General features: G+C 41.8%; 3 protein-coding genes and 2 long non-coding RNA genes across 7 annotated transcripts; 4 read left to right on the top strand and 1 right to left on the bottom strand.

Moving 5' to 3' along the window:
- Window positions 1–870: 870 nt before the first annotated feature.
- oxsr1a (oxidative stress responsive kinase 1a) lies at window positions 871–11264 on the top strand. 3 transcript variants are annotated; one of them, XM_079172812.1, is made up of 17 exons: window positions 871–1062; window positions 1695–1807; window positions 2608–2716; window positions 3375–3516; window positions 4277–4332; window positions 4541–4650; window positions 4768–4869; window positions 5224–5357; window positions 5481–5529; window positions 5640–5705; window positions 5858–5980; window positions 6484–6519; window positions 6694–6828; window positions 7666–7771; window positions 7859–7927; window positions 8064–8128; window positions 8218–11264. In XM_079172812.1, exons 1-17 carry the CDS (start codon window positions 993–995, stop codon window positions 8290–8292), a joined length of 1560 nt encoding a protein of 519 aa, XP_079028938.1. In that variant the 5' UTR covers window positions 871–992; the 3' UTR covers window positions 8293–11264. The 3 variants fall into 3 exon arrangements, with proteins under 3 accessions (XP_079028938.1, XP_079028937.1, XP_079028939.1); XM_079172813.1 differs by lacking the exon at window positions 871–1062 and adding an exon at window positions 1337–1423; XM_079172811.1 differs by having other exon boundaries at window positions 4541–4869.
- A 167-nt stretch (window positions 11265–11431) lies between these two features.
- Window positions 11432–15282, top strand: LOC306705803 (solute carrier family 22 member 13-like). The gene is made up of 10 exons (XM_079172659.1): window positions 11432–11827; window positions 11900–12003; window positions 12092–12246; window positions 12383–12551; window positions 12787–12907; window positions 13953–14047; window positions 14133–14347; window positions 14439–14547; window positions 14631–14837; window positions 15176–15282. The coding sequence occupies exons 1-10, from the start codon at window positions 11453–11455 to the stop codon at window positions 15249–15251; spliced, it is 1626 nt and encodes a 541-aa protein (XP_079028785.1). The 5' UTR covers window positions 11432–11452; the 3' UTR covers window positions 15252–15282.
- Window positions 15283–16627: 1345 nt separating this feature from the next.
- On the top strand, window positions 16628–21845 carry LOC306706775 (solute carrier family 22 member 13-like; the record flags this gene model as incomplete). The annotated part of the gene is made up of 10 exons (XM_079173984.1): window positions 16628–17002; window positions 17102–17205; window positions 17307–17461; window positions 18826–18994; window positions 19085–19205; window positions 19644–19738; window positions 19876–20090; window positions 20374–20482; window positions 20944–21150; window positions 21334–21845. The coding sequence occupies 10 exons, from the start codon at window positions 16628–16630 to the stop codon at window positions 21401–21403; spliced, it is 1620 nt and encodes a 539-aa protein (XP_079030110.1). The 3' UTR covers window positions 21404–21845.
- Window positions 21846–23345: 1500 nt separating this feature from the next.
- Window positions 23346–24394, top strand: LOC306706776. Its single transcript, XR_013767393.1, has 3 exons — window positions 23346–23716; window positions 23983–24189; window positions 24311–24394. It is a non-coding gene; the product is annotated as an uncharacterized lncRNA (long non-coding RNA).
- Window positions 24363–26582, bottom strand: LOC306706777. The gene is made up of 2 exons (XR_013767394.1): window positions 26256–26582; window positions 24363–25142 (listed from the first exon to the last, which is right to left on the bottom strand). It is a non-coding gene; the product is annotated as an uncharacterized lncRNA (long non-coding RNA).
- Between the last annotated feature and the right edge of the window lie 583 nt (window positions 26583–27165).

Below are 27165 nucleotides of genomic sequence, written 5' to 3'. Positions count from 1 at the left end.
CAAGATTTTACATACAAAAAATACAATGGCTTTATAAAAAAAAGGAATTGTCATAGTATACAAATCACTTAACAGTAACACCATCTCGACCAGCTACAACTTTTAAGTACTACTTATATGTTAACTGATCACATGTAATTGGGATAAGTAATCAGATTACAACAATAAGTAGTCAGACCACATTACATTTGATTAAGACAATTTTAAATGCTGAATATATCAAAGGGAGTCATACTCCTCTCAGGTTGCCAGTTTTGTCAACGGTGATTTAACAAATATTTAGTTTCGTTTTAAATGATGATTTATGTAAAATGGAGTTTGTGTTCCTTTTTATTTACACTGAAAATGGAAGATGAACATTTTGACGTGCTCGTCTTGCGTTACAAGAGCAAAGTCCTCTGTGTGGCCTTCGATTAAAAAACAGCAGCTCCAAAAACACAAAAGAATGAATGCTACTTTTATTTTATTTAATGCATGACTTTTACTTGTAATGGGATAGTTTCTATAGTGTAGTCTTGCTACTTTTATTTAAGAAATAAATACTAAAGGACACACTGAGAGGCGATAGCGCCCTCTATTGAGTGTACTCTACACACTTACAGGTGCGGAGTGTGAGAATATCTTGTGTGTTGTCTGAAGACCAAAACATTTCCACGAACCGACATGTAATGGGCCATGAACTTCAATTAAGTAACTTATTACTGTGGTCCACTGTGTCAGAGTTTTTTAGGATTTCACAGACATTGGGCAGACTTTGCCACACTCAAGATGGCGACGTCTTCCTCCTACTAAGTTCCTACGTAATACGATGCGTCAGTCGTGCGTGAGGTTGTGTTGACAGGAGCGGTAGGAGTTGTCAGCGGAACAGCAGCAGCAGCAGCAGTAGCCAGCATCATCGGAGCCGAATGGAGTAATCACACCGATATTATATTCCAGACAGCGTCTCTGTTATTACTTAGAAGCATTGTTTACACCGTTCAAACAACGACACCATGGCAGACGACCAGTCCTCTCAGTCCTGGACGATCGACAGGGATGACTACGAACTCAATGAGGTGATAGGTGAGTAGCTTAGCTTGTTAGCATCCTAGCCCCCCCCCCCCCCTGTGTCTGCAGCGGTGTCGGCTGCCAACTGCCACTAGCTAACTAGCATGTCTGTAGCTAACAGAAGGCCAGTTACAACCCTGAGCTAAGTTACACCGGAGGAAGGTTAACAGCTCTGCTAACTTCAGCCTCGTCAGCCCTGCGGAGCTTCCTTCTCGCTAGGCCACATTATTTAATGAGTTTACAGCTAGAAGAAGAGCTAAACGGAGATGGCTTCTTAGCAAGTCAGCGTGAAGCTAAGCGGCTAGCTAACGCAAGTTAGCTTGTAGTGCGTGAAGATCCGGCAGTTGTTGGAGAGGGTGGTGTTCTTTCACTGAAGGTATGACACGGATTATCGTGAGCTACTCATTCTTGACTCAAGTCACGGTAACGTGACCGGTGACTTCAGACAAAAGAAAATGAAGTAAAAGGGAAATACACTAGTCCTCAATCTTAGAAACTATATATAACTATATATTTTCAACTCAAATTTAGCACATTCTCACATTGCACCCAAATGATTGAGTTGAGCTGTTACATTCTGACTGCTGCCTTCAAAGGGCTCTTTAGCTCCTCCAGTGTGGGGGTTTCACTCTTGATCTCGTTCACAGGGAGCGGAGCCACTGCAGTCGTCCAGGCAGCATACTGCAAGCCCAGAAAGGAGAAGGTGGCCATCAAACGCATCAACCTGGAAAAGTGTCAAACGAGCATGGATGAGCTCCTGGTGAGTGGGCCAGTATCTGCAGTCCAGATGTTGGGAGCGGTGTGGGCTGGTAGCACAGATCAGTCGGGGACAGACCCGAAAAGCCTGATGCCACAGCAACCACTGAGTGCCAAAGCACTGAGAGAAATCAATAAGGCACACGCACACAATGAAAGGAAATTAAACGTGCACTGAATAATGTTTTCTTTACATTATTTTAATTTGAATGTTGACGTTCAAATGCGACAAATACCTGAAAGCTGCGTATTAAAATGAGTGAGGCGGAGTGACTGGATAGATAACGAGATGAGATGCCTTAGGATCTGAACACTGCCATAAAGATCATTGTTTCCAACAGGTCTGTTATCACCCTGCATCTTAAAAGAGACGGCTCCTTTCGTACAATCGGTTTAGCAAAATCTCTTCCGGTTGTCGCGTCTCTATCTCATGGTGTGCATATATTCTGCCTATAGGTCAACACTACCGTACAGCTACAAGTATGACTTTTTTTAATGTGCTTTTTGTGCTCATTTTTAGTTTCAGTCTTGCAGCACAGGGATTAGTTTTACATGTAAAGTTGAGGTCGAAAGCCAGAGAGATGAGTCATTGATGAGTCATTTCGTCTTCTTCTTGGCACAATTATTGCTTTTCAAAGACTGTTCAGTATCGACATCGTATGCCATCGGATGTTAATATTTTATTATATTGCCCTGTCCGTATATGTTATATCAAGATCCTGAGTTAACCTGTGTCTGTCTTGGTGGCTTTGTGATTTCTGCTCCCCGTGTGACCTCGTCTCTCATGTTTCCCTCTCTGTGTAGAAAGAGATCCAGGCTATGAGCCAGTGCCACCACCCGAACATCGTGTCTTATTATACCTCCTTTGTGGTGAAGGATGAACTGTGGCTGGTGATGAAGCTGCTCAGCGGTGGTGAGTGCCGTTGTGTTTTAAAGAAAGAGTAACCTCCTGACTTGGCGAACTCTTATCGTCACCTTGACTTTGACTTTCTTTGTCACACCTCCTTACATTTCTTTGTTTTTTTTTTTAATCTCAAATAAGCCTGGGCTTGAACTTTTGACCGAATGTTTTGCTCCCTGGTGACTTAATCCAGTTGACATTTTCTGGCCCAGTAGTAGGTTGTGTTGTTGCTGCGGCTGTCGGTGCCTTTTATACCTGGCCATTCAGCGTTTTAGGTTTGATGGGCTTTACCGGCCACATGCAAGACAACTTTACGTAACACTGAAATCATTTTTAGTGCCGCCACAATGTCTGATGCTTTATACAACATAAATGTGTCCTACTCGGTTCTTTCTTATTGCTCATTTCTTCTCCGCCTGCATATCTTCTTGCTGGGCTAATGCTACTCTGATATCATTTGCTCCACACCGTATCTAATAAAGTGGAAACCAAATCAATTCAGCAGCCTTACTTCAACATGCTACACCGTGTGACTTGAGGTGGGAGGGACCTAGTTAAGAAAAATCCCGAGCACCTCTTCCAGAGGTACAGGAGTGAGTTGGGAAGCAGGGACACGAGCTGCGAGTTTTTGCCGTCTTGTGACGAGCGTTTGCTTCTCTCTCTCTCTCAGGCTCGGTGTTGGACATCATCAAGCATATCATCTCTCGTGGCGAGCACAAGGCCGGAGTGTTGGACGAGGCCAGCATCGCCAGCATCCTGAAAGAGGTCTTGGAGGGGCTGGAGTACCTTCACAAAAACGGGCAGATCCATCGGTGAGTTCTAATGACGCGTCACCGATGCCTCGTTTACAACCGTGTGCCCCGGTAAGCCAGTACGTCCCCCGTCACACAGCTCCCTCTGGCACTGAGCCTTTCATCTCTGCAGGAGAGCGTGTGGTTTGAACTAGACCTCGCTCCTTCTGAATATTTAATACGGTGAAAATGCATAATTGAGGAAGTTTGTTTTACGTAAAGGTTCCTCCCAGGAACACTGAACCGCCGCTGAGAAGAAAGGCCTCTTCATAGCTTTAGTGCATTGATGTATGTCGAGCACAATTAGTTTCAAATTAGCAGTCTCTGTATTTTTAAAGACAGAAAAAGTATGTTTTTAAAGGTGCTTTTTAGTTCTTTTTCTATCTCCACTTAAACTATCCTGATCTATCTCATTGGAAAAGTCCATAAGAATCATTTGACTGATATTTGAGGTGAAGCTGATGTTGCCGTTAGAGCGGACCGTGTTTCAGTAGACGGAGAGCCGCCGCTGATTGAACTCAGATGCTGAGGCTAACTCACTTACACATAATTAGGAGAGGGGGAGGGAGGCGGTTTGGGTCGGGTTAATCCACTCCCATTCTTTGGGCATCGTTTGCACTCGAATGTATGCAAACAGAAATCGGGTGAATTCAAATGAGGCCGATCAAAGGTGAAGCTTCAGCATGTTTGTGCCGCTCGAGTAAAGAGTGTTTGTTCAATTGCAGGGTGAGTGTGCACAGCCTGACCACTCCTCTGTTCTAACCCTCCTCTCCATGCACAGGGATCTAAAGGCTGGAAACATTCTTCTCGGGGACGATGGCTCGGTGCAAATTGCCGGTACAGTGTTTCTACTTCCTGTTTCATTGTCGTTTAACGTTTTTCAGCGTTTCTGCTTAATTCACGGTTTAATGCCCCTTCTGCTACATTTATCCAGCTTAACAAACAAGGTCCACATTGTTTCCCCCTTTTTCTGGAGATTAGTTTGTCTAAATATTTTAGATATATTTTTCTCTCAAACCCCTAATCACACACACACACTCCACAGACTTTGGTGTGAGTGCCTTTCTTGCCGCGGGAGGAGACATGACTAGGAACAAGGTTCGGAAGACGTTTGTGGGAACCCCGTGCTGGATGGCGCCGGAGGTCATGGAGCAGGTAGGAGGCTTATTGTGTAGCTCTTGCTCTCCCTCTGTTGGCCGTCCTGTAATGCCTCCACAACTGGGTGATAAAAGGAAGCGCTTTTTTGACTCTGGGTCTGTTTTTAATCCGCAGGTCCGCGGCTACGACTTCAAAGCTGACATCTGGAGTTTCGGGATAACAGCCATTGAACTGGCCACTGGTGCCGCACCATATCACAAATACCCACCCATGAAGGTAACTTTGCGTGGGCTTTTTTTTTTGTACTTTGCTGTTCGTCAGTAACGCATCTACTGTCTCTTTGGTTACACTGCACATTTTAGTTTAGCAAACTACAGCTGTCTGCTTGATTAACACAAATGATTTCAGCAGAAAAATTGCATTTTTAAACGGCTTTAACAGAACAGGTACAGGCTGTTTTAAGGTGTTCTGTTACATTTAGTGGCTGAAACGCTGATGACCTTCGGAGTCCCATTTGTTTCCGTCAAGCCAGGCTACAGCGGCTTTGATAAATGTGTCCTCGGTTTTTTGGATCAACAGCTGCTTTAATCAGTTCCCTGAAGCTGTTCTTTGTTCTCTACGTGTCCGTAGGTGCTGATGCTGACTTTGCAGAACGACCCTCCCTGTCTGGAGACGGGCATCACAGACAAGGAGATGGTGAAGAAGTATGGCAAGTCCTTCAGGAAGATGCTCTCTCTGTGTTTACAGAAAGATCCAGAAAAAAGGTCAGTTGGTGCTAGAACCCCTCTTTGTTTGCCTCATGCCACACTTGCGCTTGTTTTTCTTTCCATTAGAAGTTGTGTAATGAATATAATGAAGAGCCTTGTGTCTCTTTTTTTCCTATTCAGGCCAACTGCAGCGGAGTTGCTGAAGCACAAGTTCTTCACAAAAGCCAAAGTGAGCCGCACATCACTATTATTTAAATACACTGAAATGTTTTTTGTGTGTGTGTTTCAGAGAGAATCTTCATAGATCCTGTAATTACCCTTTTTGTCTTTCTGTTACAGAACAACGAGTACCTGCAGGAGAGGATTCTACACAAAGGTCCAACAATAACGGAGCGATCCAAAAAGGTTCGGTAGTCTAATACACCACGTATACACACTAGTGGAAGATGACACATCTATGACATTGTGTTGCTCTGCACAGGTGTGTCCCAGTCTCCAAACGTGGCTCTTGTTGCATCTTTTTTTTCTTCTTCTGTTTGTTTCAATGCACTGTGCAGGTACGTCGTGTGCCCGGCTCGAGCGGCCGCCTCCATAAGACGGAGGACGGCAGTTGGGAGTGGAGCGACGACGAGCTGGACGAGGAGAGCGAGGAGGGCAAAGCTGCTGTGGCAGCTCTGCGGGTGAGACTCCGCCTGTCCTCGTCTTCAGTCAAATTCAGTTTACTTTATCGGGCCACTTTTCTCGTGTTTGTCTCTGCGCAGAGCGTCCTTATGGCCAGCAGATGGTGCTAGTGGACCTTTTTAGTCTGAACATTTCTTAGCCAAGCTGGCGTGTGCTTTTGCTTCGGCCTCCTGCCTCAATGTCAATGTAGTTCAAGTTTAGGTTACACCAGACTCCAGTACTCTGTCATGATCTGTAGACCTGCGAGTCAAGAATAACTAGACCAGACACCTGCTGTTTGACAATTATTCTCCAACATGTGTTCGCACTCAATTCATGTCTTGGTGTGGGATTTTACTGTCTGTTATCTTAACTGTGATTTCCGTTAAGCCCTGCGTTTGAAGTCCCCTTGTCTCAAATTCCTTCAATCCTACAATACTGCATCAGTCCATACATTTGGGGGGGGGATAAAAGGAGAATTGCATGTTTTTAATCCTGACAATCTGTCATGTCCATTCTGCAGTCCCCCAGAGTGAAGGACGGGCCCGACAATATGGAGGTGAGTCCGTTTTGTAGTGGACATGACCTGCAAATCTTGATTTATTGTAATGCCTCACTTGAGCGATCTGCATGACTGTCCTGTGTGTGTGTGTGTGTGTGTCCCATGTTTTTCCATTCAAGTAAAACCCCCCAAAAACACACCCGCTGATTTCTTTTCAACCGTGTCTCTTAGCTTTTCCCACCAGCAGATGGCTCCACACAACATCTGCAGCCACCCGGTGCTGCGAGCGAGAGCCAGTCGGGAGAAGATGCTGCGCCACAGGCTCCCGCTCAAACAGCAAGCCCTTCACATGCACCCGCTGCTCAGGTAAAAACGCATTCCCATTTGAGGACAGGTTCTACAGGTCGACAGGTCAAACCTGCACCTCTAGCCTAGTGTTGAAAAAGATATACCCATTCAGTATTTTCTTTGTTTGTAGGTCTTTTAATTACATTCTCTCTTCACAACAATTACTAGAACTGTTCATTTGGAAATGGACCAGTTTCACCAATCTTATCTTGTATAATTGGGCTTTTAATGTAAATGCATTGGGTAGGATTAAAGTTCTTGTAAAGAAACTTAAGTTATGTTTACATTCAGTGTTGCTCACCAAAACGCGTTGTGTGTACCTTTCACGGTCCAACAAACATGTTTTGGATTTCGTTCCTCTTAAAACATCTCATTAACACATTTCTCATAGAAGTGTGAACGCTGCATTCTTTAACTCTATAGTTGCTAGCTTGCAGTAGTCTTCCTCACTGCCCTTGTTGGTGCCTATAAATGATTCTTGGCAGATTGCCGCCACCAACTGTCGATCAGTGAGAAACCGGTGGCAGGATGTGAATCATTCATGTGCTATTACAAACTAAACGGTTATTCCTGTTTGAGGGCTCCATAGTGCTACTGGTGGTCAAAAACTCCACAGTGGACCTTAAGTTCAACTTTCATGTACCGTACTGAGCTACGGGAAGAGTAGGTGTTCAACGGACACCATGAATAGGCAAGAAAAATAGAAATGCTTCAAACAAAACTACCACAATCAGGTCACACTTCGGCAACAAATGAATCCCCTTGTATCGTCGGTGCAGTGTTTTTAACCTCCATGTTGTGCGTTCTGAACCAGAGGGGCTGTACACTGAATACTTAACGGTTGTGCTGTTGTAGGATCCAGCGGCAGCCAATGCCAGTGTCCCCATCAGCCTCGTCCTGAGACTGAGGAATCCCAAGAAGGAACTCAATGACATCCGATTTGAGTTCATGTCCGGCAGAGGTAGGAGGCATCCGCTGGCTGTTTTTTTATCTTCCATCTTGTTCTAACAGGCTCCGGTCTCAATCTCCTCTTCATATCTGCCCGCAGATTCTGCTGATGGAGTTTCTCAGGAGTTGGTCTCAGCTGGTCTGGTTGATGGGAGGGACTTAGTCATTGGTAAGTAAGAGATATAGCACTGAATGATGGTATTATTTATATATATTCTGTACTTGATGGAAAAGTCTTGTCGTCTGTTCTTACATTCGCTGGTCATCTGACGAGGTCCTCCCACTTCCTTTTGTCTTCTGTCTAGTTGCTGCCAATTTGCAAAAGATTGTTGATGATCCTCATAGTAACAAAAATGTGACTTTTAAGTTGGTAAGTACACTGACAGAAACATGTATATACATATTTTAATATACAGACACTACAGTATACACTTTACAACCCTTTCCCATCTCTTTCAGGCATCCGGCGTGGAGGAGTCTGAAATTCCTGATGATATTAAACTCATTGGATTTGCGCAGCTCAGCATCAGTTAAGTCAAGTAGAGCCACCAACAGAGGATAGAAACTAATGGTATTGCACAGCTGCATTGTAGTCAATTCCAAGAAACCACTGCTGCCAAAGAGAAGACGAAGAGGAGGAAGAGGAAGAGGCGACAGGAAGCTGGCAGGAGTGTGACACTACTGCAGGATGCATGAGGACCACATTGAGAAGGGGCTCAGTTCATAACAGGAATCACACTTGAAACGTTTACAGTGCGCTTATAACGTAAATGGGAGAAGAGATGCAATCAACTATATCAACTCCTTATTTCTTCTTTTTTTTTTTTTTTCTCCCCCCCCCCCCACTTCATACATAAGCACAATCCAAACCATCTCCTGCCAGTACTGGAAGTGATTGCCTTTTTGTTTTTCTTATTTTGTTTTTCTTAAATCAACTGTGCCACAAAACTCACTAGAGTGTCGTGCTTACTTTATATGGCACTTTATGCTACACTGAAATTGAAAAGCCTTAGTTAGTCAAACTACAGATGTTGCAAGAGTCCATCTGTGATTACTAGGTGTATTTGATGTACGCCTGTCCGTAGAAATCTCAGAACAGCCCCTGTAACACTGATACAAATCACTTAGCGAAACACACTGTAGCATAGTTTTAGTTTTGTATTTCTGTACATTGAGATGGATTTTTACGTAGAATATAAACAAATTACCAGATTCCTGTTTAAGGCGGCCCAAGGTGTGGTGGTTTTGTCAAAACATAACCAAAGAGTTTAGGCTCTGATTCAAATGTAACTGCTCTGTCCCATAACTGCAGTCACGACACTTTGTCAGATGGTTCCCGAGGTATTCAAAGACAGGATTATTTTCACAGATTGATGCCTGCCTAATATTCTTGTACTATGCAATAGGTGTTTTCCTTTCACCGTGTGTGTGTGTGTGTGTGTGTGTGTGTGTGTGTGTGTGTGTGTGTGTGTGTGTGTGTGTGTGTGTGTGTGTGTGTGTGTGTGTGTGTGTGTGTGTGTGTGTGTGTGTGTGTGTGTGTGTGTGTGTGTGTGTGTGTGTGTGTGAGACCACTGGTTGCTAATATTATTTCTCTGGGGTTGAATAAATCCACTTATTGTGCTTGTACTAGAAGCTCATGTAGTCAACCAGGCAGATTTAGGAACCTGCAGTGAGGTTTTGCTTTAATTTTCACAAGCAAATAGAACATTTAGCACAACAACAGACAGACGTGTCCCTGGGGGGAGAAGCATCGTTTAGCCTGTTAAACATTACTGATTACTACAGTTCAGGAAGAATCCTGAATGCTGGCAATGAGTGTTGAGTCTGGAGCTGCTGGTGTTACAGGCTGACTGACAACCGGAAAATGTTCAACCAAAGTGAAATGTATGATAAAGGGGGAAGTTCACCCCAATTGCAAAGAAATACACACAAAAAAACAACATATTTTGTCACTTTGCCTCAAGTGGTATTTAGTAGATAGTTGAGTCTCATTTGCCTCCATTCTGATACAACGGAGGTGAATGGAATGTGGCCAGTCTCACGTTAGTGACCAGACCGAAATTTGAAATAATTAGTCAAGCTCCTTAAAGGATGAATTAGTTTAATTTGGTCGACCGTGTGCATGCAAAACTAATAACCATTTTCGTCGTCCTCTGCTGTACTTTGTGTTTAGCGCTAATTAGCGAATGTTAGCATGCTAGCAGGCTAAACTCAAGATTTTGACCGCCAAAAAACCTGCCCCGCTAAACATCAGCGTGTTAGCGTTGGCAAGCTGAGATTAGCCTTCAGTTCAAAGCACTGCAGTGCCTCAGGACAGCCTCACTGAGCTGCTATAGCATGGCTGTACACTTTGTTCAAGGCCTTGAGCACAACAAGCTAAATCGTATCGAGGGACAGCAGGAAGCTTGAGATGGTTCTCTCAAAACCTCAACAAATAGAAACCCAAACTATCTGCATGTCCGGATACCCCTCCAGGTAAATATTTCATATTTTGGCTGAAGTAACCCTTTAAATGTCTCTGGAGGCCAGTTATTACCTTAGTTTTTTATCATATAGGCAAGTTGTTTTGACAGTACTGTAGTCTCTTTGCTTTATTAACACTCACCAACACCTCCCCATCATCACTCCCTGTGTTGCCGCTTGGTTGTTTTGTACCACGTGCAAAGGGCTGCGAGATGGCTCCTAGTCCCGGTACTGATGTAAATGGTGTATGTAAAGATGTTGTAAATGTACGTATGATGGCAACTCCATGCACTGTCACTCAAACATCATGAGGTTTGTATGTAACGATGTAGATGCATTGACTGCTTAAGTGTTGGATAAAAGGATCATTTCACTTGTAAATATAGATCAAGGCAGATTGAGACTCACATTCAGTACACAAGAGTTTAATTTGTTTTGTAGTGTTTTCCACTGTTGGCCTTTTGTCAGAGCATCACTAGTCGTGCACAAATTATTTGTTCAATTAGCACCTTATTGATGTGTTAACATGAGTATTTTTCGGAATTACTTGGGGGCTTGAAATCTTACACACTCTGCTTTTCATGACATGCAGTTTTCCGAGGCTTAACGGATAAAAAGTAATTTTAATTAGACGGGCGACGCAGGTCACACTTCTCTCTCCCTGTGTGTGTGTGTGTGTTGATTTTGGTGATACAATGATTGATTATCAAAGGCTTTGAGCTGAGAGGCACTTAGATTTTCTAAATTACTTTACCCCTTTATTGTTTACTCATCAGAAAACCAACATTCTGCCTCTTATGGAGTCCCTGAATGATTAGTATTAATTTAATCATTTAATTGGCAAGTAAATTCTTCTTTTTTTTACAGATCATTACATATATTTTTTAAAATATCATTGATTATGAAATGTGTACATCAAATGCATAATTTGAAGTGGAATATTTGTGATAACAGACAAAAGAGATTCCTTGACATGTATAGCTTATTGGAAAATGACGACAAATGCAAATGATTTTAGTAGCTGAATAAAGTCACATGATGGAATTCAATGATTGAGGACAATATTTAATTGATATATGATGTCTTAAATTCTGGTTTTCACAGTTTTTGCGTTAACAGGTCAACCATTTGGTCCATTTAATCACTGACTACAGATGGTTAAACATTTATTTGAACCTGAGCCTATATAGGAAATTCAACCACAGTTTCACACATCATCTGCAGTGTAAAAATGGTGGATTTTGGAGAGATTCTGAGGACCATCGGAGAGTTTGGCTTCTTCCAGAAGGTCATCGTTCTTGCGTTAACCTTCCCAAATTTCTTATTGCCCATGTTCTTTAGTAGTTTTCTTTTTATCCAGTCTGATCCAGAGCGACACTGTAACACAGACTGGATCCTTCAGGCTGACTCCAACCTGACCTCAGATGAGCAGCTGAACCTGACTCTGCCTCGGGAGGAGGATGGGACCTTCAGCAGGTGTCAGATGTTTGTCCCTGTGGACTGGGACATCGGAGCCATCAGAGAGTACGGACTCAATGAGACCACAGGGTGCAGGAAAGGATGGGTGTACAACGACACGCTCTATGAGGCCACCATAGTCACTGAAGTAAGTCGGTAATGATGTGTGATTTGTAGTTTCTTCTCAGCCCTACGGCTTTTTGACAGTGTTGTTTTGCAGTTTGACCTCGTCTGTGACAAGTCTAAGATGGCTGAAGGTGCGCAGACAATCTTCATGGCTGGTTTACTTGCCGGTTCATTCATCTTTGGCCCCACAGCTGAATCGTAAGTGACTTGAAAAAGATGAATTATGTCAAGTGCAAGGGAACCTTCAAACCCTTCATTTGACGGTCAACCACTCTCTAAACTTTAGGTACGGCCGCAGGAGAACCACCCAGTTGCCAGTTGTTCTCTTGCTAATATTCGTCATAGTTGTTGGCGTGTCTCCGAACATCTACGTTTATATAGTGTCACAGTTCATAGTTGGAGCTGCACTCGGAGGATATAGAATCAACTCCACTGTATTAGGTATGACTTCTTCTTTTTTATCTAACCAACATGTCTCTGATTTATGTTCACTAGGCTATCACAAGCATGGAACTGTCTTAGAAAAGCTCTTTTATTCCAGCGCAGATGTGTTTTAGTGTTTGACTTCTGTTTGTAGCTACGGAGTGGATTGGAGTCACCAAAAGATCCTTTGCCTCCTGCATGAGCCAGATGTTTTCAGCTGTTGGACAGTTTGGCATGGCTGGTCTGGTCTATGCTATCCGTGACTGGAGAATGGTGCAGTATGTCATAGCAGGAGGGCAGGCCTTTATATTCTTGTACATATGGTATGTGTTGTTTAATAATTCATTTCACTTCCTGATCATATATACTGTACCTGGACAAACCCAGTTTAGCCATGTGTGTCCCATGGTTCCATATATATCCTCTAGTGTTACTTTACAGACTGAGATAATACAAAACCAGTGTCTTTTGGAAGATTGATGAGAAATGAACCTTGTTGGTAGATCAGTTTCTGATTTAGAGTGACTCCAACACCTGGATTATGATTAATCTTTTCAGGTGGATTCCGGAATCTGCAAGGTGGTTACTTGGACAGGGAAGAACCGAAGAAGCAAATAAGTTGATCCGCAGAGCTGCAGCGATCAATAAAATGAAAATCCCAGAAAATCTGCTGGACGAGGTAAGTCGGATTCGATTTGAATGACCTCTGATCAAATGAAAATTTGACCTGCGGATGGAACTACACTTCATCCTCTGGGGACCCTAAATGTTTGAATCAAATGTCACTGCATGCTAGTAGGCCTTAGGGTCAGTAAGCAGATTCTTGTTCATGCCCATTATCTCCCTTCATTTTAAAAGTAAAACGTTTAAATAGTTACCTAAAAATAATAATAATAAATGGTTAGTTTAAAGTAAATCATCCACGGATAAACGGCTAAACAGTTGAAATATCCAAATAAATTGCAGAGGCCTAAATGTGAAATAGTTAGCTGAACATTTAAATTAAACAAATAAAATGATGAGCGAAAAGTAATTATAAGGTTACAAGGTTCATGTATTGTCATCGTACAACAGGGTTGTGCAACAAATTTGTCGTCCCATTTTGCTACATAATACACACAAAAAATAGGAAAAATGTATATACAGTATATATATATATTTGGAGTGTGGAGGATGAATTTAGAAGTCTCACAGCCTGAGGAAAGAAGCTGCTCTGAAGTCTGGTGGTTCGGCAGCTTATGTTTTTGTATCTCTTGCCAGGCGGCAGCAGAGTGAACAGGCTGTGGCTGGGTGGTTATAAATATCCTTTGGGCTCTTCGCAGGCACCTCTTCTCACCAATATCACCCATGCTTGCTAGATGGGTACCGATGACGTTCTGGGCAGTTTTAATCGCACGCTGTAGAGCCCTCCTGTCCTGGGCCATGCACATCCCATGCCACTTTGTCATGTTTCCAGTCAGGACTTTTTCTATTGCTCCTCTTTGCCCTCTTAAGTTTCCTTAAGAAATACGTCCGTTTAGGAGCTTTCTTCACCAGGATGAAGATGTGTGATGACCATGTTAGTTTGTTTGTGATGATGTAGACAGGGGTTTGTATCCGCCTCCATTCATTTAATATTCAACAATCAGCTCCTTGGTTTCACTGACTTTGAGCAACACTTATAGAGATATTGGCTATGGAAAGACATTTACCCTCTGTATTATAATAATACATTTGCCCTTCAGGTAACTAAGGAACAAGAAGTCCAAAGTGGAGGAATCAAAGCAATGTTTACCTCAACAGTCCTGATGAAATATTTATTCATTGTATCCTTTGCTTGGTAAGTTTTAAGCACATTTTGTAATCTAGTTATACATTTAATTAAATACATTTTTGTGTCATTTTTGTGTTCTTGTGATTTGAAGGTTTTCATTAAATCTAGGCTACTTCTGCCTCGTTCTGAATGTGGGTAAGCTCGGTCTGAACATCTTCCTGGTTCAGTCCCTGTTTGGGATCACTGAGGTGCCAGCACATTTCCTGTGTGTCTGGGTTCTGGAGTTGATAGGGAGGAAGAAATCCCTGGTATTAACCCTCCTGACTGGCACTTTCTTTTGCCTCCTAACCCTTGCTTGCCCTCGAGGTGAATTTCCTGTCCTTCACATTCGGTCCATGAGGATACATCCATCTGACTGTCAGTGGTTTAATACACTGAACTTACATTTGAATTCCAGACAGTGCTGTTGTTATCACAGCCCTTATAACCACTGGAAAGTTCTTTTTGAACTGGGGCGGATCCGTATGCATGGTCTACATCCAGGAGTTGTTTCCCACTTCTGTCAGGTACTTAAAATAAAAGTATACTAAATAAGTGTTTATGGATATTCTACATACTATGTATTTGAAAGTGAACTCCACTCTTTCAGGCAAACGGCGGTTGGCTTTGGCTCCATAGCCTATAGAGCTGGTGGCTTGCTGTCTCCGTTGCTCAACATATTGGCCGTGTACCACTGGTCCATACCCATCGTAGTCTTCAGCAGCCTGACACTGATCAGTGGAGCTCTTGCCTTCCTGCTTCCTGAGACGAGAAGAAAAGAGCTTCCTGATTCAACTATTGAGGCCGAGGGCCACAAGTAAGCAAGCTGCACGATTTACTGAGGAGTTGTGCCAATATTGGCTTTTATGGGGATCATTACAACCGGTGGCATCCATCCACACTAGATCTGCATTTCACAAGCTTGCGCTCCTCAACATGTTTCATCTCGTCTGTTTCATCCATACAAAAAATGAAATGTAAAGATTTCAATTTGTGGATCATTTGAGACTCGTAATTTCTCGTCCAGCTTAATTGAAACTAACCATACATGAACACACTTGCAGTGATTAAGTTAAAGATAACGTTTTTACAAAAAGTCGGACAGATAAAGGTCAGAATTCTGTAGTCTAAACGTTGTCTTCCTTTTATTTCTAGGAACACGACCAACAAGAACACAGGAAGTGACTCCCACACGGTCGAACACAACAGCAGAAAATCCACCAAACTCTAGTTGGAATACCGTATTTTTACAGATGTTTTTGTTGTGTATAGCATGAGCTAGCTATATATTGTTGAGTAGAATATTTTTATTTGGACCCGACTTTGCCGTCAATGTTTTGCCGAGTCACCCAGTGTGTTAGCTCGTGTGCAGTGTCTGAGTCAATCGTGTGTCTTTATTGCTGTCATTTCTGTCTGTTACTGCTTTACTGTTCTAGAAGTGGCCAGCTTAACGGCTGTTGTTAAGAAAAATAGCTTAGCAAGAAGGAATGAGGAACCCAGATCATGCAAATCAGCAAAAGCAAAAAATTATACAACATGCAGTTGAGTGTGCCCGACTACACCAGCATGCAATATGCTGTATGTTTTTCCAGTAGAATAGCTGTGTGTAAAGCTACAGCTACGTCATATCTCATCAGAGCAGTGGTTTTTTTTACACAGCAAAATCGACTTTTGACCCTTTAACACAGGGTGTGTGAATGTGAGAAGTTCACCTGAAATGTAATTTTTTCTCCTCAGACGGTTTCATCTGAATGTTTTGAAAGGCCTAGAGATAACTGTATTGTATTTAACATAGAGATATAATAAATAAAATAGAAAACCAAACTTTGTGTTGCTGGATTATGTTTTTTTCTTATTTCCCATGGTGATAATATTAATTTGACCGACAGGTCGGGAACCACTCGTATAGAGAGCTGTGACAGAAGCTGCATGGGCAGTAAGAACACAATACTGCAGCTGCAAGCAGAGCGTTTAATACGCATCAAGCAGAGTACATTGTACCTTTTGGAAACTACACACAGGTAAAATGACGACTTGGTTCTTGATCCAATTAGCAGATCTTACAATAACTTATTAAACGCACAGAGGGCTGCGGAGGTCATTCATTGACTGTCGTTACTTTTTGATATTTTGGTTTCTTTTGAGCACTTCTTCATAAGCGTTCTATCAATTCTGCTTCGGGGCTTCATTGTCTCTTACTGTTAGAAAATTATGCTCTCTATTTGATTCAATTTAGCGGTTTGTCGCCAATGTTGTGATGACTCCACATTATGTAACAGGTTTATCTTTCATGTAAGAGTGCTGTCGGAGAGGTTTGACGAGTCAGCATGTTGTAAAAGTCACTTTCTGTGAGAGATAAGCAAAGTTATAGTACACTGTCTGCAAAGAAATCTTCAGACAAGCACAGTGGCATTGGGTTTTTATTAGCAGCTCTCCTGGAAATATAGCAGATTATACTGAGTTAAGACACCCTAACATAAAATCTTGGCCTCAGATAAATGCTGTCTCATCCTTCCGGAAACAAAGTCCAGGGTTTAAACATTAATGGGTATTGTTTAAAGGTCATCGTGCAGCAACATCTCCTAACTGACAACCGCCTCCCGGAAAATGGCCGATTTCGGAGAGATTCTCATGAGTATAGGAGAGTTTGGATTATTTCAGAAGATCACTCTTTTTGCTCTTTGCTTCCCAAATGTTATTCTGCCTTTTCTCTTTGCCAGTGTATTTTTTATCCAGTCTGATCCAGAGCGACACTGTAACACAGACTGGATCCTTCAGGCTGACTCCAACCTGACCACAGATGAGCAGCTGAACCTGACTCTGCCCCGGGAGGAGGATGGGACCTTCAGCAGGTGTCAGATGTTTGTCCCTGTGGACTGGGACATCGGAGCCATCAGAGAGTACGGACTCAATGAGACCACAGGGTGCAGGAAAGGATGGGTGTACTCCAACACGCTCTATGAGGCCACCATAGTCACTGATGTAAGTCATAGGTCTGTCTCATAGTCATTTATAATATACATATTAAATAATCCTAATGAAATTATCATTTTTAAATCATTGCATTTGCTTTTTCCACAGTTTGATCTAGTTTGTGACCAGGCTAATTTGTTGGAAGTGGCACAAGCAGTGTTGATGGCTGGCATTCTTCTTGGTTGTCTCTTATTTGGACCTTTTGCTGAATCGTAAGTGTACTAGACATTGTCCAGAATATGTATTGTTGACTCTGTTTAACAAAAGAGTTTTTATACCACATATGCTGAAACTAGGTTTTTGTCTTTTCCAGGTTCGGTCGTAAATGGGCAGCTCAGATTTCACTCATTGTGTTGCTGATATTTACTCTAACAACTGGATTATGTCCCAACTTCTATTTATACTTGGCATCCCAGTTCGTGGCAGGAATTGGCTACGGAGGTTTTCGACTGAACTGCGTCATATTGGGTGAGGTATAGGTCACTCCATCATTTGAAAAAACTATTTTTGGGTCAGTTTTTGTTAAACCAAGCATTTAACTCTTAATTTATAATGCAAATAAACTCACCATTGTTTTCATCCCAGTATAACCGCAGTAAAAGATAGTTTACTGACAACAAAGGGATTCTTTATGGAGTCTCAAAACTGACAAAATGTAGTCATAGCTCGTTAAACATTTCAAAAGTGTAACTGAATACATGAATAATAACATTGTTAGACAGTGCATGTAAAAAAAAAAAAAAAGTATGAAGCTTTAAAAGGCAACAGCATTTTCAGCTACCTGCCTAGCTGAAGCTACCGTTCACCATACAACTACTACAGCCAGAGGAGATACTGTTAATCCTCTACTGAGCTGCATACTGCTGTAGCATCGTAGCAGTAGCTAATGCATTTTTGTCATCAAAATAACGCTAACAAAGTTAGCTAGCTACTTAGAAGTTCACAGAAATCTTTCTTTTATCTTCAAGTGCATGTCTAATTGTCTTCATTAATGACCACGTCTTTTAATCGACTAATGGATTTTGATCAACTAGCAATTCTATTTCTCTTTACGCTCCATTTTAATTATGTAGATTGTTATTTATAATAATAATAATAATGCATTTTATTTGTAGCGCACTTTTCATTCAGAGAATCTCAGAGTGCCACAGAGCCAGTACATAGTTAAAAACATAGTTAAAACATAGTAAAAACATATTATAATAACAAAAAATAATAAACAAAAGCACAATAGAGAACAGTGAAAGAACAGAAACACAAAAGAAATAGCTGACCGTGATTTAGCACAAGGTCAGAAACGCCTTCCTGAATAAAAAGGTTTTTAGGCCAGTCTTAAAAGAGTCCAGTGTCTTTGTTGCCCTTAGGTGGTCAGGGAGACTGTTCCACAGGCGCGGCGCTGCCGAGCCAAAGGCCCGGTCGCCCATGGTGTGGAGCTTGGTGTTGGGGACCCGGAGGAGCGAGCTGTTTGATGATCTGAGGGTGCGGGTGGAGGTTTGGGGAGTGATGAGTTCTTGTAGGTAGGGAGGTGCATGTCCATTTATGCATTTATGTGTGAGTAGTAGGACTTTGTAGTCAATCCGGAATGAGACAGGGAGCCAGTGTAGTGAGTGTAGAATGGGTGTTATGTGCTCATACCTCCGGACTCTCATCAGGATCCTGGCAGCGCTGTTTTGAATGTATTGCATTATTATTGATGTATTCAGTTATTTTTTTGTAAAACTTGTCTAATATCCATTTACCACATGTCAGTTTTGGGGCTCCATAATTATTGGCAGGCGTGTTGATGTTAGCGCAATGAACTCCAATGTAACTGCCACTGATTTGCTGTTTAGCCACTGAGTGGATCGGGCCGTCCAAAAGATCGTGGGGAGCGTGTGTGACTCAGCAATTGGGTGCAGTTGGACAGGCCGCCCTCGCTGGTCTGATCTATTTCATCAGAGACTGGAGACTGGCTCAACTAATCACAGCATCTCTGTTTGCAGTTGTTGCGAGTTACATATGGTGTGCACATTATTCTTTTTTATTAACCTTGTTTGTTTTAAAGGTGAATTACAGACTACTGATATGTGTCACTGTCCTGGTTTCTGACAGGTTTATTCCAGAGTCAGCCAGGTGGTTGTTGGAGAGAGGAAGGACAGAAGAGGCTAAACAGCTGATTACCAAAGTGGCAGCCATCAACAAACGCACTGTTCCAGAGTCTCTGATGGAAACGGTACTGATCCTACACTAAAATAATATTTTTTATGCCACTGTATTAATAAAATGGAATATTTTATATACTGGTAATAGCAAACACATTATGGTGAAATTACTATTCCATGACAAAGTGTCTACAATTCAACAAACAGTATCTCTCTGAACAGTGTCAGAAAGATCTTGACTTCACGCCTTTGTAACTTTTGAGGAAAAAGTTCTATTGATTATAAAGTCTTGTAAACACTACAGTGAATTGGTCTGTGCTGATTTGCAGTAAACTGTTCAGGATGAAATAACACAACGACTTACACGAAGAGTTAACAATATAAGAGAGTTTATCACCTCTCTGACACAGTGTGAACAAAAGTACGCTTTGCAAGGCTGTTGGATGACACGGTTTGCTGACACAAGCAAACGTTAGCGTGATCTTGTGTCCACCCCTTGTGCATTACAGATTGTTAAGAAAGAAACTGAGAAAAAGAGAGGCGTAATAATACTTATCCAATCATCTGTGCTTAGGAAGTATTTCTTAACCATAGCATTGGCATGGTAAGTTGCATTTCATGATACCCATAACAACTCTACTGAGCCTATAAATGATGCATTGAGATTGCTCAAGTAATAACACATTTCACAATTCATATTTCAAACTGTTTAACACTTGTTTTGTTTTTGTAAACCTTCAGGTTCTCATTGAATGTTACCTACTACTGCCTTTCATTCAATGTGGGAAATTTTGGCTTGAACATCTTCCTGACGCAGCTTCTGTTTGGTGTGACTGAACTACCAGCTCATGTACTTTGCATCTGGCTGTTGGAGGCAGTGGGGAGAAAAGTGTCACTGATGTCAACTCTTCTGGTTGGGGGATTCTTGTGCACCTTAATCCTAGCTGTTCCCCAAGGTAACACCCTTCAGGTAGTGTTTCTCTGGCTGTTAGTCAGTGCACCACCTGGGTCCACTTGGGTTGCAATCAAAATTAGTACAGATGTTCATGATACCAATGTTAATGATCCCCTAACTTTTCCTCTATAGCTCTGCCAGCAGGTTGACATTTTCTATTCAGAGTAAAATCTCAACAATGTTGGATTGATTGCCTCATTCTATGAACAACCTCACAGAGTCGCCATTATGGCCGCTTGTTCGACAGTAGTTTTTGTGTCCGACACTGTGTTATTCTGTTCAAGATAATGCTGTTGCTGTTACCACCGTGGCAATCTCAGGACGTTTTTTCATAAACTGGGCAGGATCCGTATGCAACGTGTATATTCAGGAGCTGTTTCCCACATCTTTTCGGTAAGCCATCTCACTGTAGTATGATGCATTGTACAAAATTACAATACTCGATTACTCGATTACTCTTTTTGACCTGTTTTTAGTTGAGGGAGGTGAACATTATGATGATATGTGGGTGTGCCCAGCAGCTGTCAAGAACCATTTTCTCTTATGGGACACTAGTTTCAGTATTCACTGACGTGTTTTTTTTTAAAGTGCTAACTGTTGCAGTCAAATTGGTCAGGTTGAATGCTTCTATCCAAGAGAAATGCACAGATTAAAGGCAATAAAACCACCATTGTACAATTGTATTATTTGTAATGCACTTCAAAAACTTATTTAGGAAGCTTTATGAGATTTTATCAAGTTTAGTACGATACATTTTCACTGAGTTAAAATGAAAAAAAACTTGCTAAGACCACGATGGAATACTTTAAATTAAAAAGCGGTGCACGTCTGAGCTCTGTATGTCTCTGTTTCAGACAAACAGCCTCTGGTTTGGGCTCCACTGCAAGCAGAGCTGGTGGCTTGCTGGCCCCGTTGCTCAACATGTTGGCCATGTACCACTGGTCCATACCCACCATAGTTTTCAGCAGCCTGACACTGATCAGTGGAGCTCTCAGCTATGTGCTCCCGGAGACCAGGAGAAAAGAGCTTCCTGATTCAACTGATGAGGCCGAGGGCAACAGGTAAAGCAAGCCGCAGGCCAGGACTCTGCACATCAAACACCTGTCCTTGTTAGCGAAATCTGCAATATAACAACTGCATTTTAATTAGATGTTGTATTTATATTTATTTTGACCGAAATACATTAATGAAAACATGTAACAAAAAGCAATCCAACTTAACCTGTGTATTCATTTATCCCACAGAAATAAGAGCACCCTGAAGAACCAAAGTGAATCAAACAAGCCTGCACACAACATGTCCACCCGTCTGTAGTCTGGACTGTCGAAAACAGATACATTTGGAAACGATGACGCCCACACCCGTGTTCGGCTACTTGATTGGTTCTTACCAGTCACAATGTGTCCTTCCCTGATTCGTCACGCCCCTATCACGTGACGCTTTCCCGGAAGCTCACAAACAACATTGATTATCGATCGACTACCAGCTTAATTCAACTGATTACAGGTGTTGCTGACGTTGTCTTTACTAGCAGCTGTTGTCCAGTTAAAGTCTGCCTTTTTGCAGAGGAAGCAGCTGTTATTGGAGCGATTAGTGAGCGGCGTGACCAGCGCTACAGCGGACGTCTGAAGTCACGGTTAGCGGCTTTAGGGAGGACGATGGACACAAAACTGAGGACTTTCCTATTAATGCTTATTTTGTTCTGCACAACTATTGTGAAGTCCACACACAAACTATAAAGGAACAAAACATGAATTGCTGTCCAGTTTTCATTTAGAAAACAAAGCTGAAACGCTTGTGTGGACGGAGATCGTTTGTTTTAAAACGAAAATGTATTAGTGTGGATGTAGCCTAAAGCCGTGTTCACACCAAAAGCGTTTCACGCGTTTGACGCGGCGCGATTACATACAAAGTCTATGTACAGACGCGTTTGGGGCGTTTGGCGCGTTTGGCGCGGCGCGTTTGACGTGTCAAAACTCCGAAACGCCGAAACGCCGAAACGCCCCAAACGCTGAAGTTGAAATATTTGAACTTCTGCGAAAAAATCGCGTGACGCTCCAGCGCGATAGCCAATCAGCGTTGAGTTGCTCTCTCCGTCATCAGTGAAGTCCTGCCGTTGCTAAATCAGAAAATAAATGCTGTAGCCGCTATGTTCACCCAGAGCTCTACGATACCTCATATCAGTAGAGACCGGACCAAACTATGTGTAGACATGTTTGTGTGTAAACCATATGGTACAAACAATGAATAGACGCTGCCGTATTTACGTCTATATGACGTTATCGTAATGTTAGCATAGCCTAGCACCGATCGATCCGAGCTTCATTGATAAAACAAGTACAAATCGGCATCATTACGTAGTTATTTCGGAGTCCCTTTTTGTCGGTTTATTGCCGTTAAATCACAGCCAAGTCAGTTTATAGTGTGTTCATACAGCTGTAGTAAACAGCCGACGTGTGGCTCGCTAGACACAGTGAGCTCGATGAAATCCACGGAGCTCCTCCGGACTATGTTATGAACCAGACATGACGGCGTTTAGTTCCCCGTGATATCTGGGACTTCCACAACACGTACTGAGCAGAAATAGAGGCTATTTTTCTACGGTTGATGGCGGACAGTTGAACAGCTTTCAGGCCGATAAGCCACGCCCCCTTTTTGGCGCGTCCAGCGCGTTGGACGCGATGGACGCGAATGAACACAAATAGTCCCCGGCGATGCCGGCGTTGCGTTTGGCGCGTTTGGCGCGATTCGCGACGCGTGAAACGCTTTTGGTGTGAACGCACCTTAAGACTGCTAAAAACACTGAGAATAATCTTGCTGGTTGCCATTCATCACTGAATAAAACTCAAACAGTCCAATGTGTGTTGAGAACGAGTGGAGCTAAACACATGGACTTTTACCAATCCAAGCTGAATGCTAACATGCTAACAGCAGCAGCTGGACTCAAATTGTACCACTCTAATCTGTACTTGAGTTTTAACTGGAGCTGAATGCTAACATGCTAACTCTAGCATGTTAACACACAATTGACCAACTAATGGATGTTGAGACATGCTGGTATTTATTATGTATTTTTTCGACATGTTAACAGTTACATGCCTCCACTGTGTATGGTGACATAGTATTTTAGCAAGTTAAGAGTTCTTACGTTAGCATGCCATGCTAGCATTAATCTCAAAGTACAGTAAAGTTTGCAGGGCATCTTCTGTTTTTTAAGGTTTTCAATGAACCTTGCCTTTTACTGCCTGTACTTGAGTATGGGAAACCTCGGCCTAAACATCTTCTTGATACAGTTCTTGTTCGGTGCGATTGAAATACCAGCTAATTTACTCTCTATGTGGCTGTTGGAAGTTTTTTGGGAGATGAATATCACTCATATCAACACTTCTGACCGGGGGACTCTTTTGCATTTTAATCCTTGCTGTTCCTCAAGGTAAACCATTTGATTTGGTCAGCAAATTGACAATTTCATGTCTATGTCTTGTTTGTCAGGTTTAATCTCTTTTTTATGTTTTCAGGACATGCCATTGCTGTTACATCTTTAGCTGTCGCAGCTCGTTTTTTCCTGATCTGGGCTGGTTCTATATGTATTGTCTTTATGCAGGAGTTGTTTCCAACATCTGTCAGGTAGGTGTTCAAAGTTTATATTTAGGCTCGTCACTTTTTGTTCAAACTTTATAGACCAGGATGAAAATTACTTTATTAGCCTACTCTGGTGTCCAGTGTCTTGACAAATTAAGTAATAAGTAGTGAAAGGTTCATACATTTAAAATATATATTTATAATATATTTTCTCTGTCTGTTGAAACCAACTGTTAAACCAACTCAGAGTTAGCACATGTGCTATTTGATCAATATGGGGATGTTTTAACTGTTATAATGACCCCTTTCAGACAAACAGCCACAGCTTTAGGAACCATGTCAGGAAGAATAGGTGGATTACTGGCTCCCCTGCTTAACATCTTGGCTGTGTACCACTGGGCCATACCCACCACAGTCTTCAGCAGCTTTACTCTGGTCAGTGGAGCTCTCTGCTTCCTGCTTCCTGAGACCAGGAGAAAAGAGCTTCCAGAGTCAGCCGATGAGGCCGAGAACAACAGGTGACTTGAACAAATAGGTTCCATCATTATTATAATTAGACAAGTTGATATCTCTTACATTTCCTTATTCCATCGAGGATAACCCTAAATTGTGCATCTGTTTCTGTCCTGTGTCTTTCAGAAATGATACCTCCACAAGAACAGAAAGCCCTGATCAAGAATCAACCAAGCTGTAGACATGTGTCTTATGGTTTATTCATTAAACCTGCTGAATGCATTTGCTTCAAACAATTCATTCCTCATCACTTACTGTTACTGTCCATCACTTTTTACCAACCTGGGGATCAGGACCTATTTTCGAGGGATAAATAGAGTGCAGTGACTAAGTACACATTGCACTTCAATAAAACCCTTATGAAGGTTTTTATATTACAAGCTTATAGTATTGTTAACATTGTCCTGTCTGCTGCCTCAATTGCTTTCATTCACCGTAGCCACAGCTGAACAACCTAGCTTGTAAATATGATCCCAGGGATAAAATACTTGCTTGTAGGCAAGGCAGGCATTTGGAATGGCTCATTTCTATGAGCAAATTGCATATTATGATTTAAAGAGTCATATAAAATGCACACCAAGTATAATATTCATGAAATGTGTAAATCTCTGCTTCAATGACATCAGTTTTTTCTGTCTTGCTTTGGCAGAAGAATTGCCGCAGCTATTAGCGAGGTGGATGTTGTATTTGTCTTCTATAATTTCTGCAGCCATTGTTGACCGGTTATGTTCCACATGGCTCTGCCATCATTCTGATCATTCTTCTTCCCTTTAGCCTGGGCAGAATTTGTTGTGGCGACTAGGTCGATGAGGAAGGAGTTGTTGTTCAAGCCCCCACCATCTTTGTGTAGGAGGCTAAATGTGTCTTGATAGAATGCTTGACTCTTCTTCATCTGCTTGACTCTTCTTCATCTTCATCTTCTTCATCTTATGCTGTAGTACCCTTGATGGCCATCAGTCTGAAATAAAGGATAAACATATTCACCGCACAGTTACTCACATCCACAGCATTTAGTGTTGGACTGAATACGTTTAGATGTGAAAAAAAGTGACTCGAAACAGTTTAGGCAGTAGGTCCTTCGCATTGTCATATCCCCATTATATGATAAAGGTATAGTTGTTCCAAATGGAACTTCTAAACACTGAGGATGCATGTAACCTTGCCTTTAACAAGTTGTATCCTCCATACAAACACTATCCTTATGCTTCAGATGTAAACACCTGCTATGACATCACAGACTGGGTACGTTTAGGTATTGGTTAAAATCGCAGTTGGATACTTTTAGGTATCAGCACCAAATTTGGCGGATGCGTTGATAGATATATTGGGAACACAAATTGGATTTTGGAATGTCACAAACTCACTCCTGGTGGCCGTGGCAGCCATTCTTTCAAAGTGGTCAAACTTTCCAATTCCTTTCGACCCATATGCAATAACACACATAATCTAGATCCTAGTAACCCTGAGAACCAGATGAAATACTCACTCACAATACTATGAACTTTTACAATGTAAGTGGTCATTTCACTATATTTTAATTTGATCATATAATGCCGTGAATCAGACCACTCATTGGTCAACCATTGAATGGTTAACCACTGAATGGTCCACTGATTGCATCCCCATTCAGCTCCTTATCTAAGCTAACAACATCATGCCCCTGACACACACACACACACACACACACACACACACACACACACACACACACACACACACACACACACTAACTCAACCTGAGAGGACCCTCACTGACCATGTCTGACATTGATTAACCTTACTAAATCAAAAAGGGTTAAAATACTGAGTGGTCAGACAATAAAAATAGATCGATAAGTCATAGTCGAAATTTGCAATCACAATGGTTTAAACCAGTAAGAACAAATCAATAAATACAGTGGAAAGCTAACGTAGCCTCCCAATTAACTTACCTCTATATGCTTGTGTAGATTGGATGCTGCATTTTAGGCTGCTATCTCAACATTTTTGGGTAAACATGGTTGGTTTTCTTTGACTTGAAGGTGAAATGCTCTTGTAAATGTGTCAATGGGCTTTCTTACCGCTTACTTACATTTGATGGGGGTTCTGTTGACTCCCGCATAACAGGTCTCCTTCTTTGGGGCAGAACAGTCACGTGCCAGGCTCCCTCAAGCTGCCCCTCTGATTGATTGTAAATCTAAGATTGACTGTCAATCTGTCCACTCTGCGCCTCGAGGCCACTCTGTTGTAAAATTTTGTCATATGACTTTTCCCCCCAGGTGGTACATCTAAAAATACTTCCTTTCAAGTAAAATTATGGATTTTTAAACATATTGTAAAAAAGTACAAGTAAATAAAAGTCTAATCCATTACTTCCACCCTGTTTGTGCATGCATATGATGCTTTGCACTACTGAGGCTAATACAGTTGTCCTTACTTAACTTTAAAAGCATGTGATTTTTATGCCACAGACTTTATCTTCTCTTCACATGCACGCCATAACCAATAGCAATAGACTAGTGTGTGATAATCTAACCTTCAAAGGTCCATCTTTTCAAGCACCTATAAAATGTGGGCTGTACTGATACTTTGGTTGATACGGCAAGGTGTCAGTTATCACGTCATATCAAAAAACCATTCAGCTACTTTTTTGATAACCTTTATAACGTGAAGCTGTTGTTGAAAGCCTTGTAACTCAAGCTATGATGACTTTTATAATTGTTGTTTCAAAGAAAAGTATTTCATGGTATCTTTGTGATTGCAATGATTTCAGTCTTTTAATGTGGGCATCTTAAAATAAATTGCCAGCAAGGAGTCATGATTTCAGATGTCAGATAAGTCAAAGATGTTACGATAACAGTCTGAAGTTCAGTTCAGGTGAAAATAAAAAGACATAAAAAGGAACAATGTCCTTCATAATATAACCATATAACCATATAACCCGTTGAATGAAATAATCAGTCATCGGTTCACTATGATATAGTTCACTTAGGTTAAACATT

The sequence above is a fragment of the Pholis gunnellus genome (genome assembly GCF_910591455.1).
Source record: "Pholis gunnellus genome assembly, chromosome: 14".
Classification (NCBI taxonomy): domain Eukaryota; kingdom Metazoa; phylum Chordata; class Actinopteri; order Perciformes; family Pholidae; genus Pholis; species Pholis gunnellus.
Note: the sequence above shows the minus strand (reverse complement) of the source record. Positions and strands in the feature narration are given on the sequence as shown.

Coding starts and splice junctions, on each gene's coding strand:
- oxsr1a (XM_079172811.1), top strand. CDS start 993: ATGGCAGACGACCAGTCCTCTCAGTCCTGGACGATCGACAGGGATGAC. Junction 5,358..5,480: donor CAGAAAGATCCAGAAAAAAG/GTCAGTTGGTGC, acceptor TTTCCTATTCAG/GCCAACTGCAGCGGAGTTGC. Junction 6,520..6,693: donor ACGGGCCCGACAATATGGAG/GTGAGTCCGTTT, acceptor CGTGTCTCTTAG/CTTTTCCCACCAGCAGATGG.
- LOC306705803 (XM_079172659.1), top strand. CDS start 11,453: ATGGTGGATTTTGGAGAGATTCTGAGGACCATCGGAGAGTTTGGCTTC. Junction 11,828..11,899: donor AGGCCACCATAGTCACTGAA/GTAAGTCGGTAA, acceptor GTTGTTTTGCAG/TTTGACCTCGTCTGTGACAA. Junction 14,838..15,175: donor ATTGAGGCCGAGGGCCACAA/GTAAGCAAGCTG, acceptor TTTTATTTCTAG/GAACACGACCAACAAGAACA.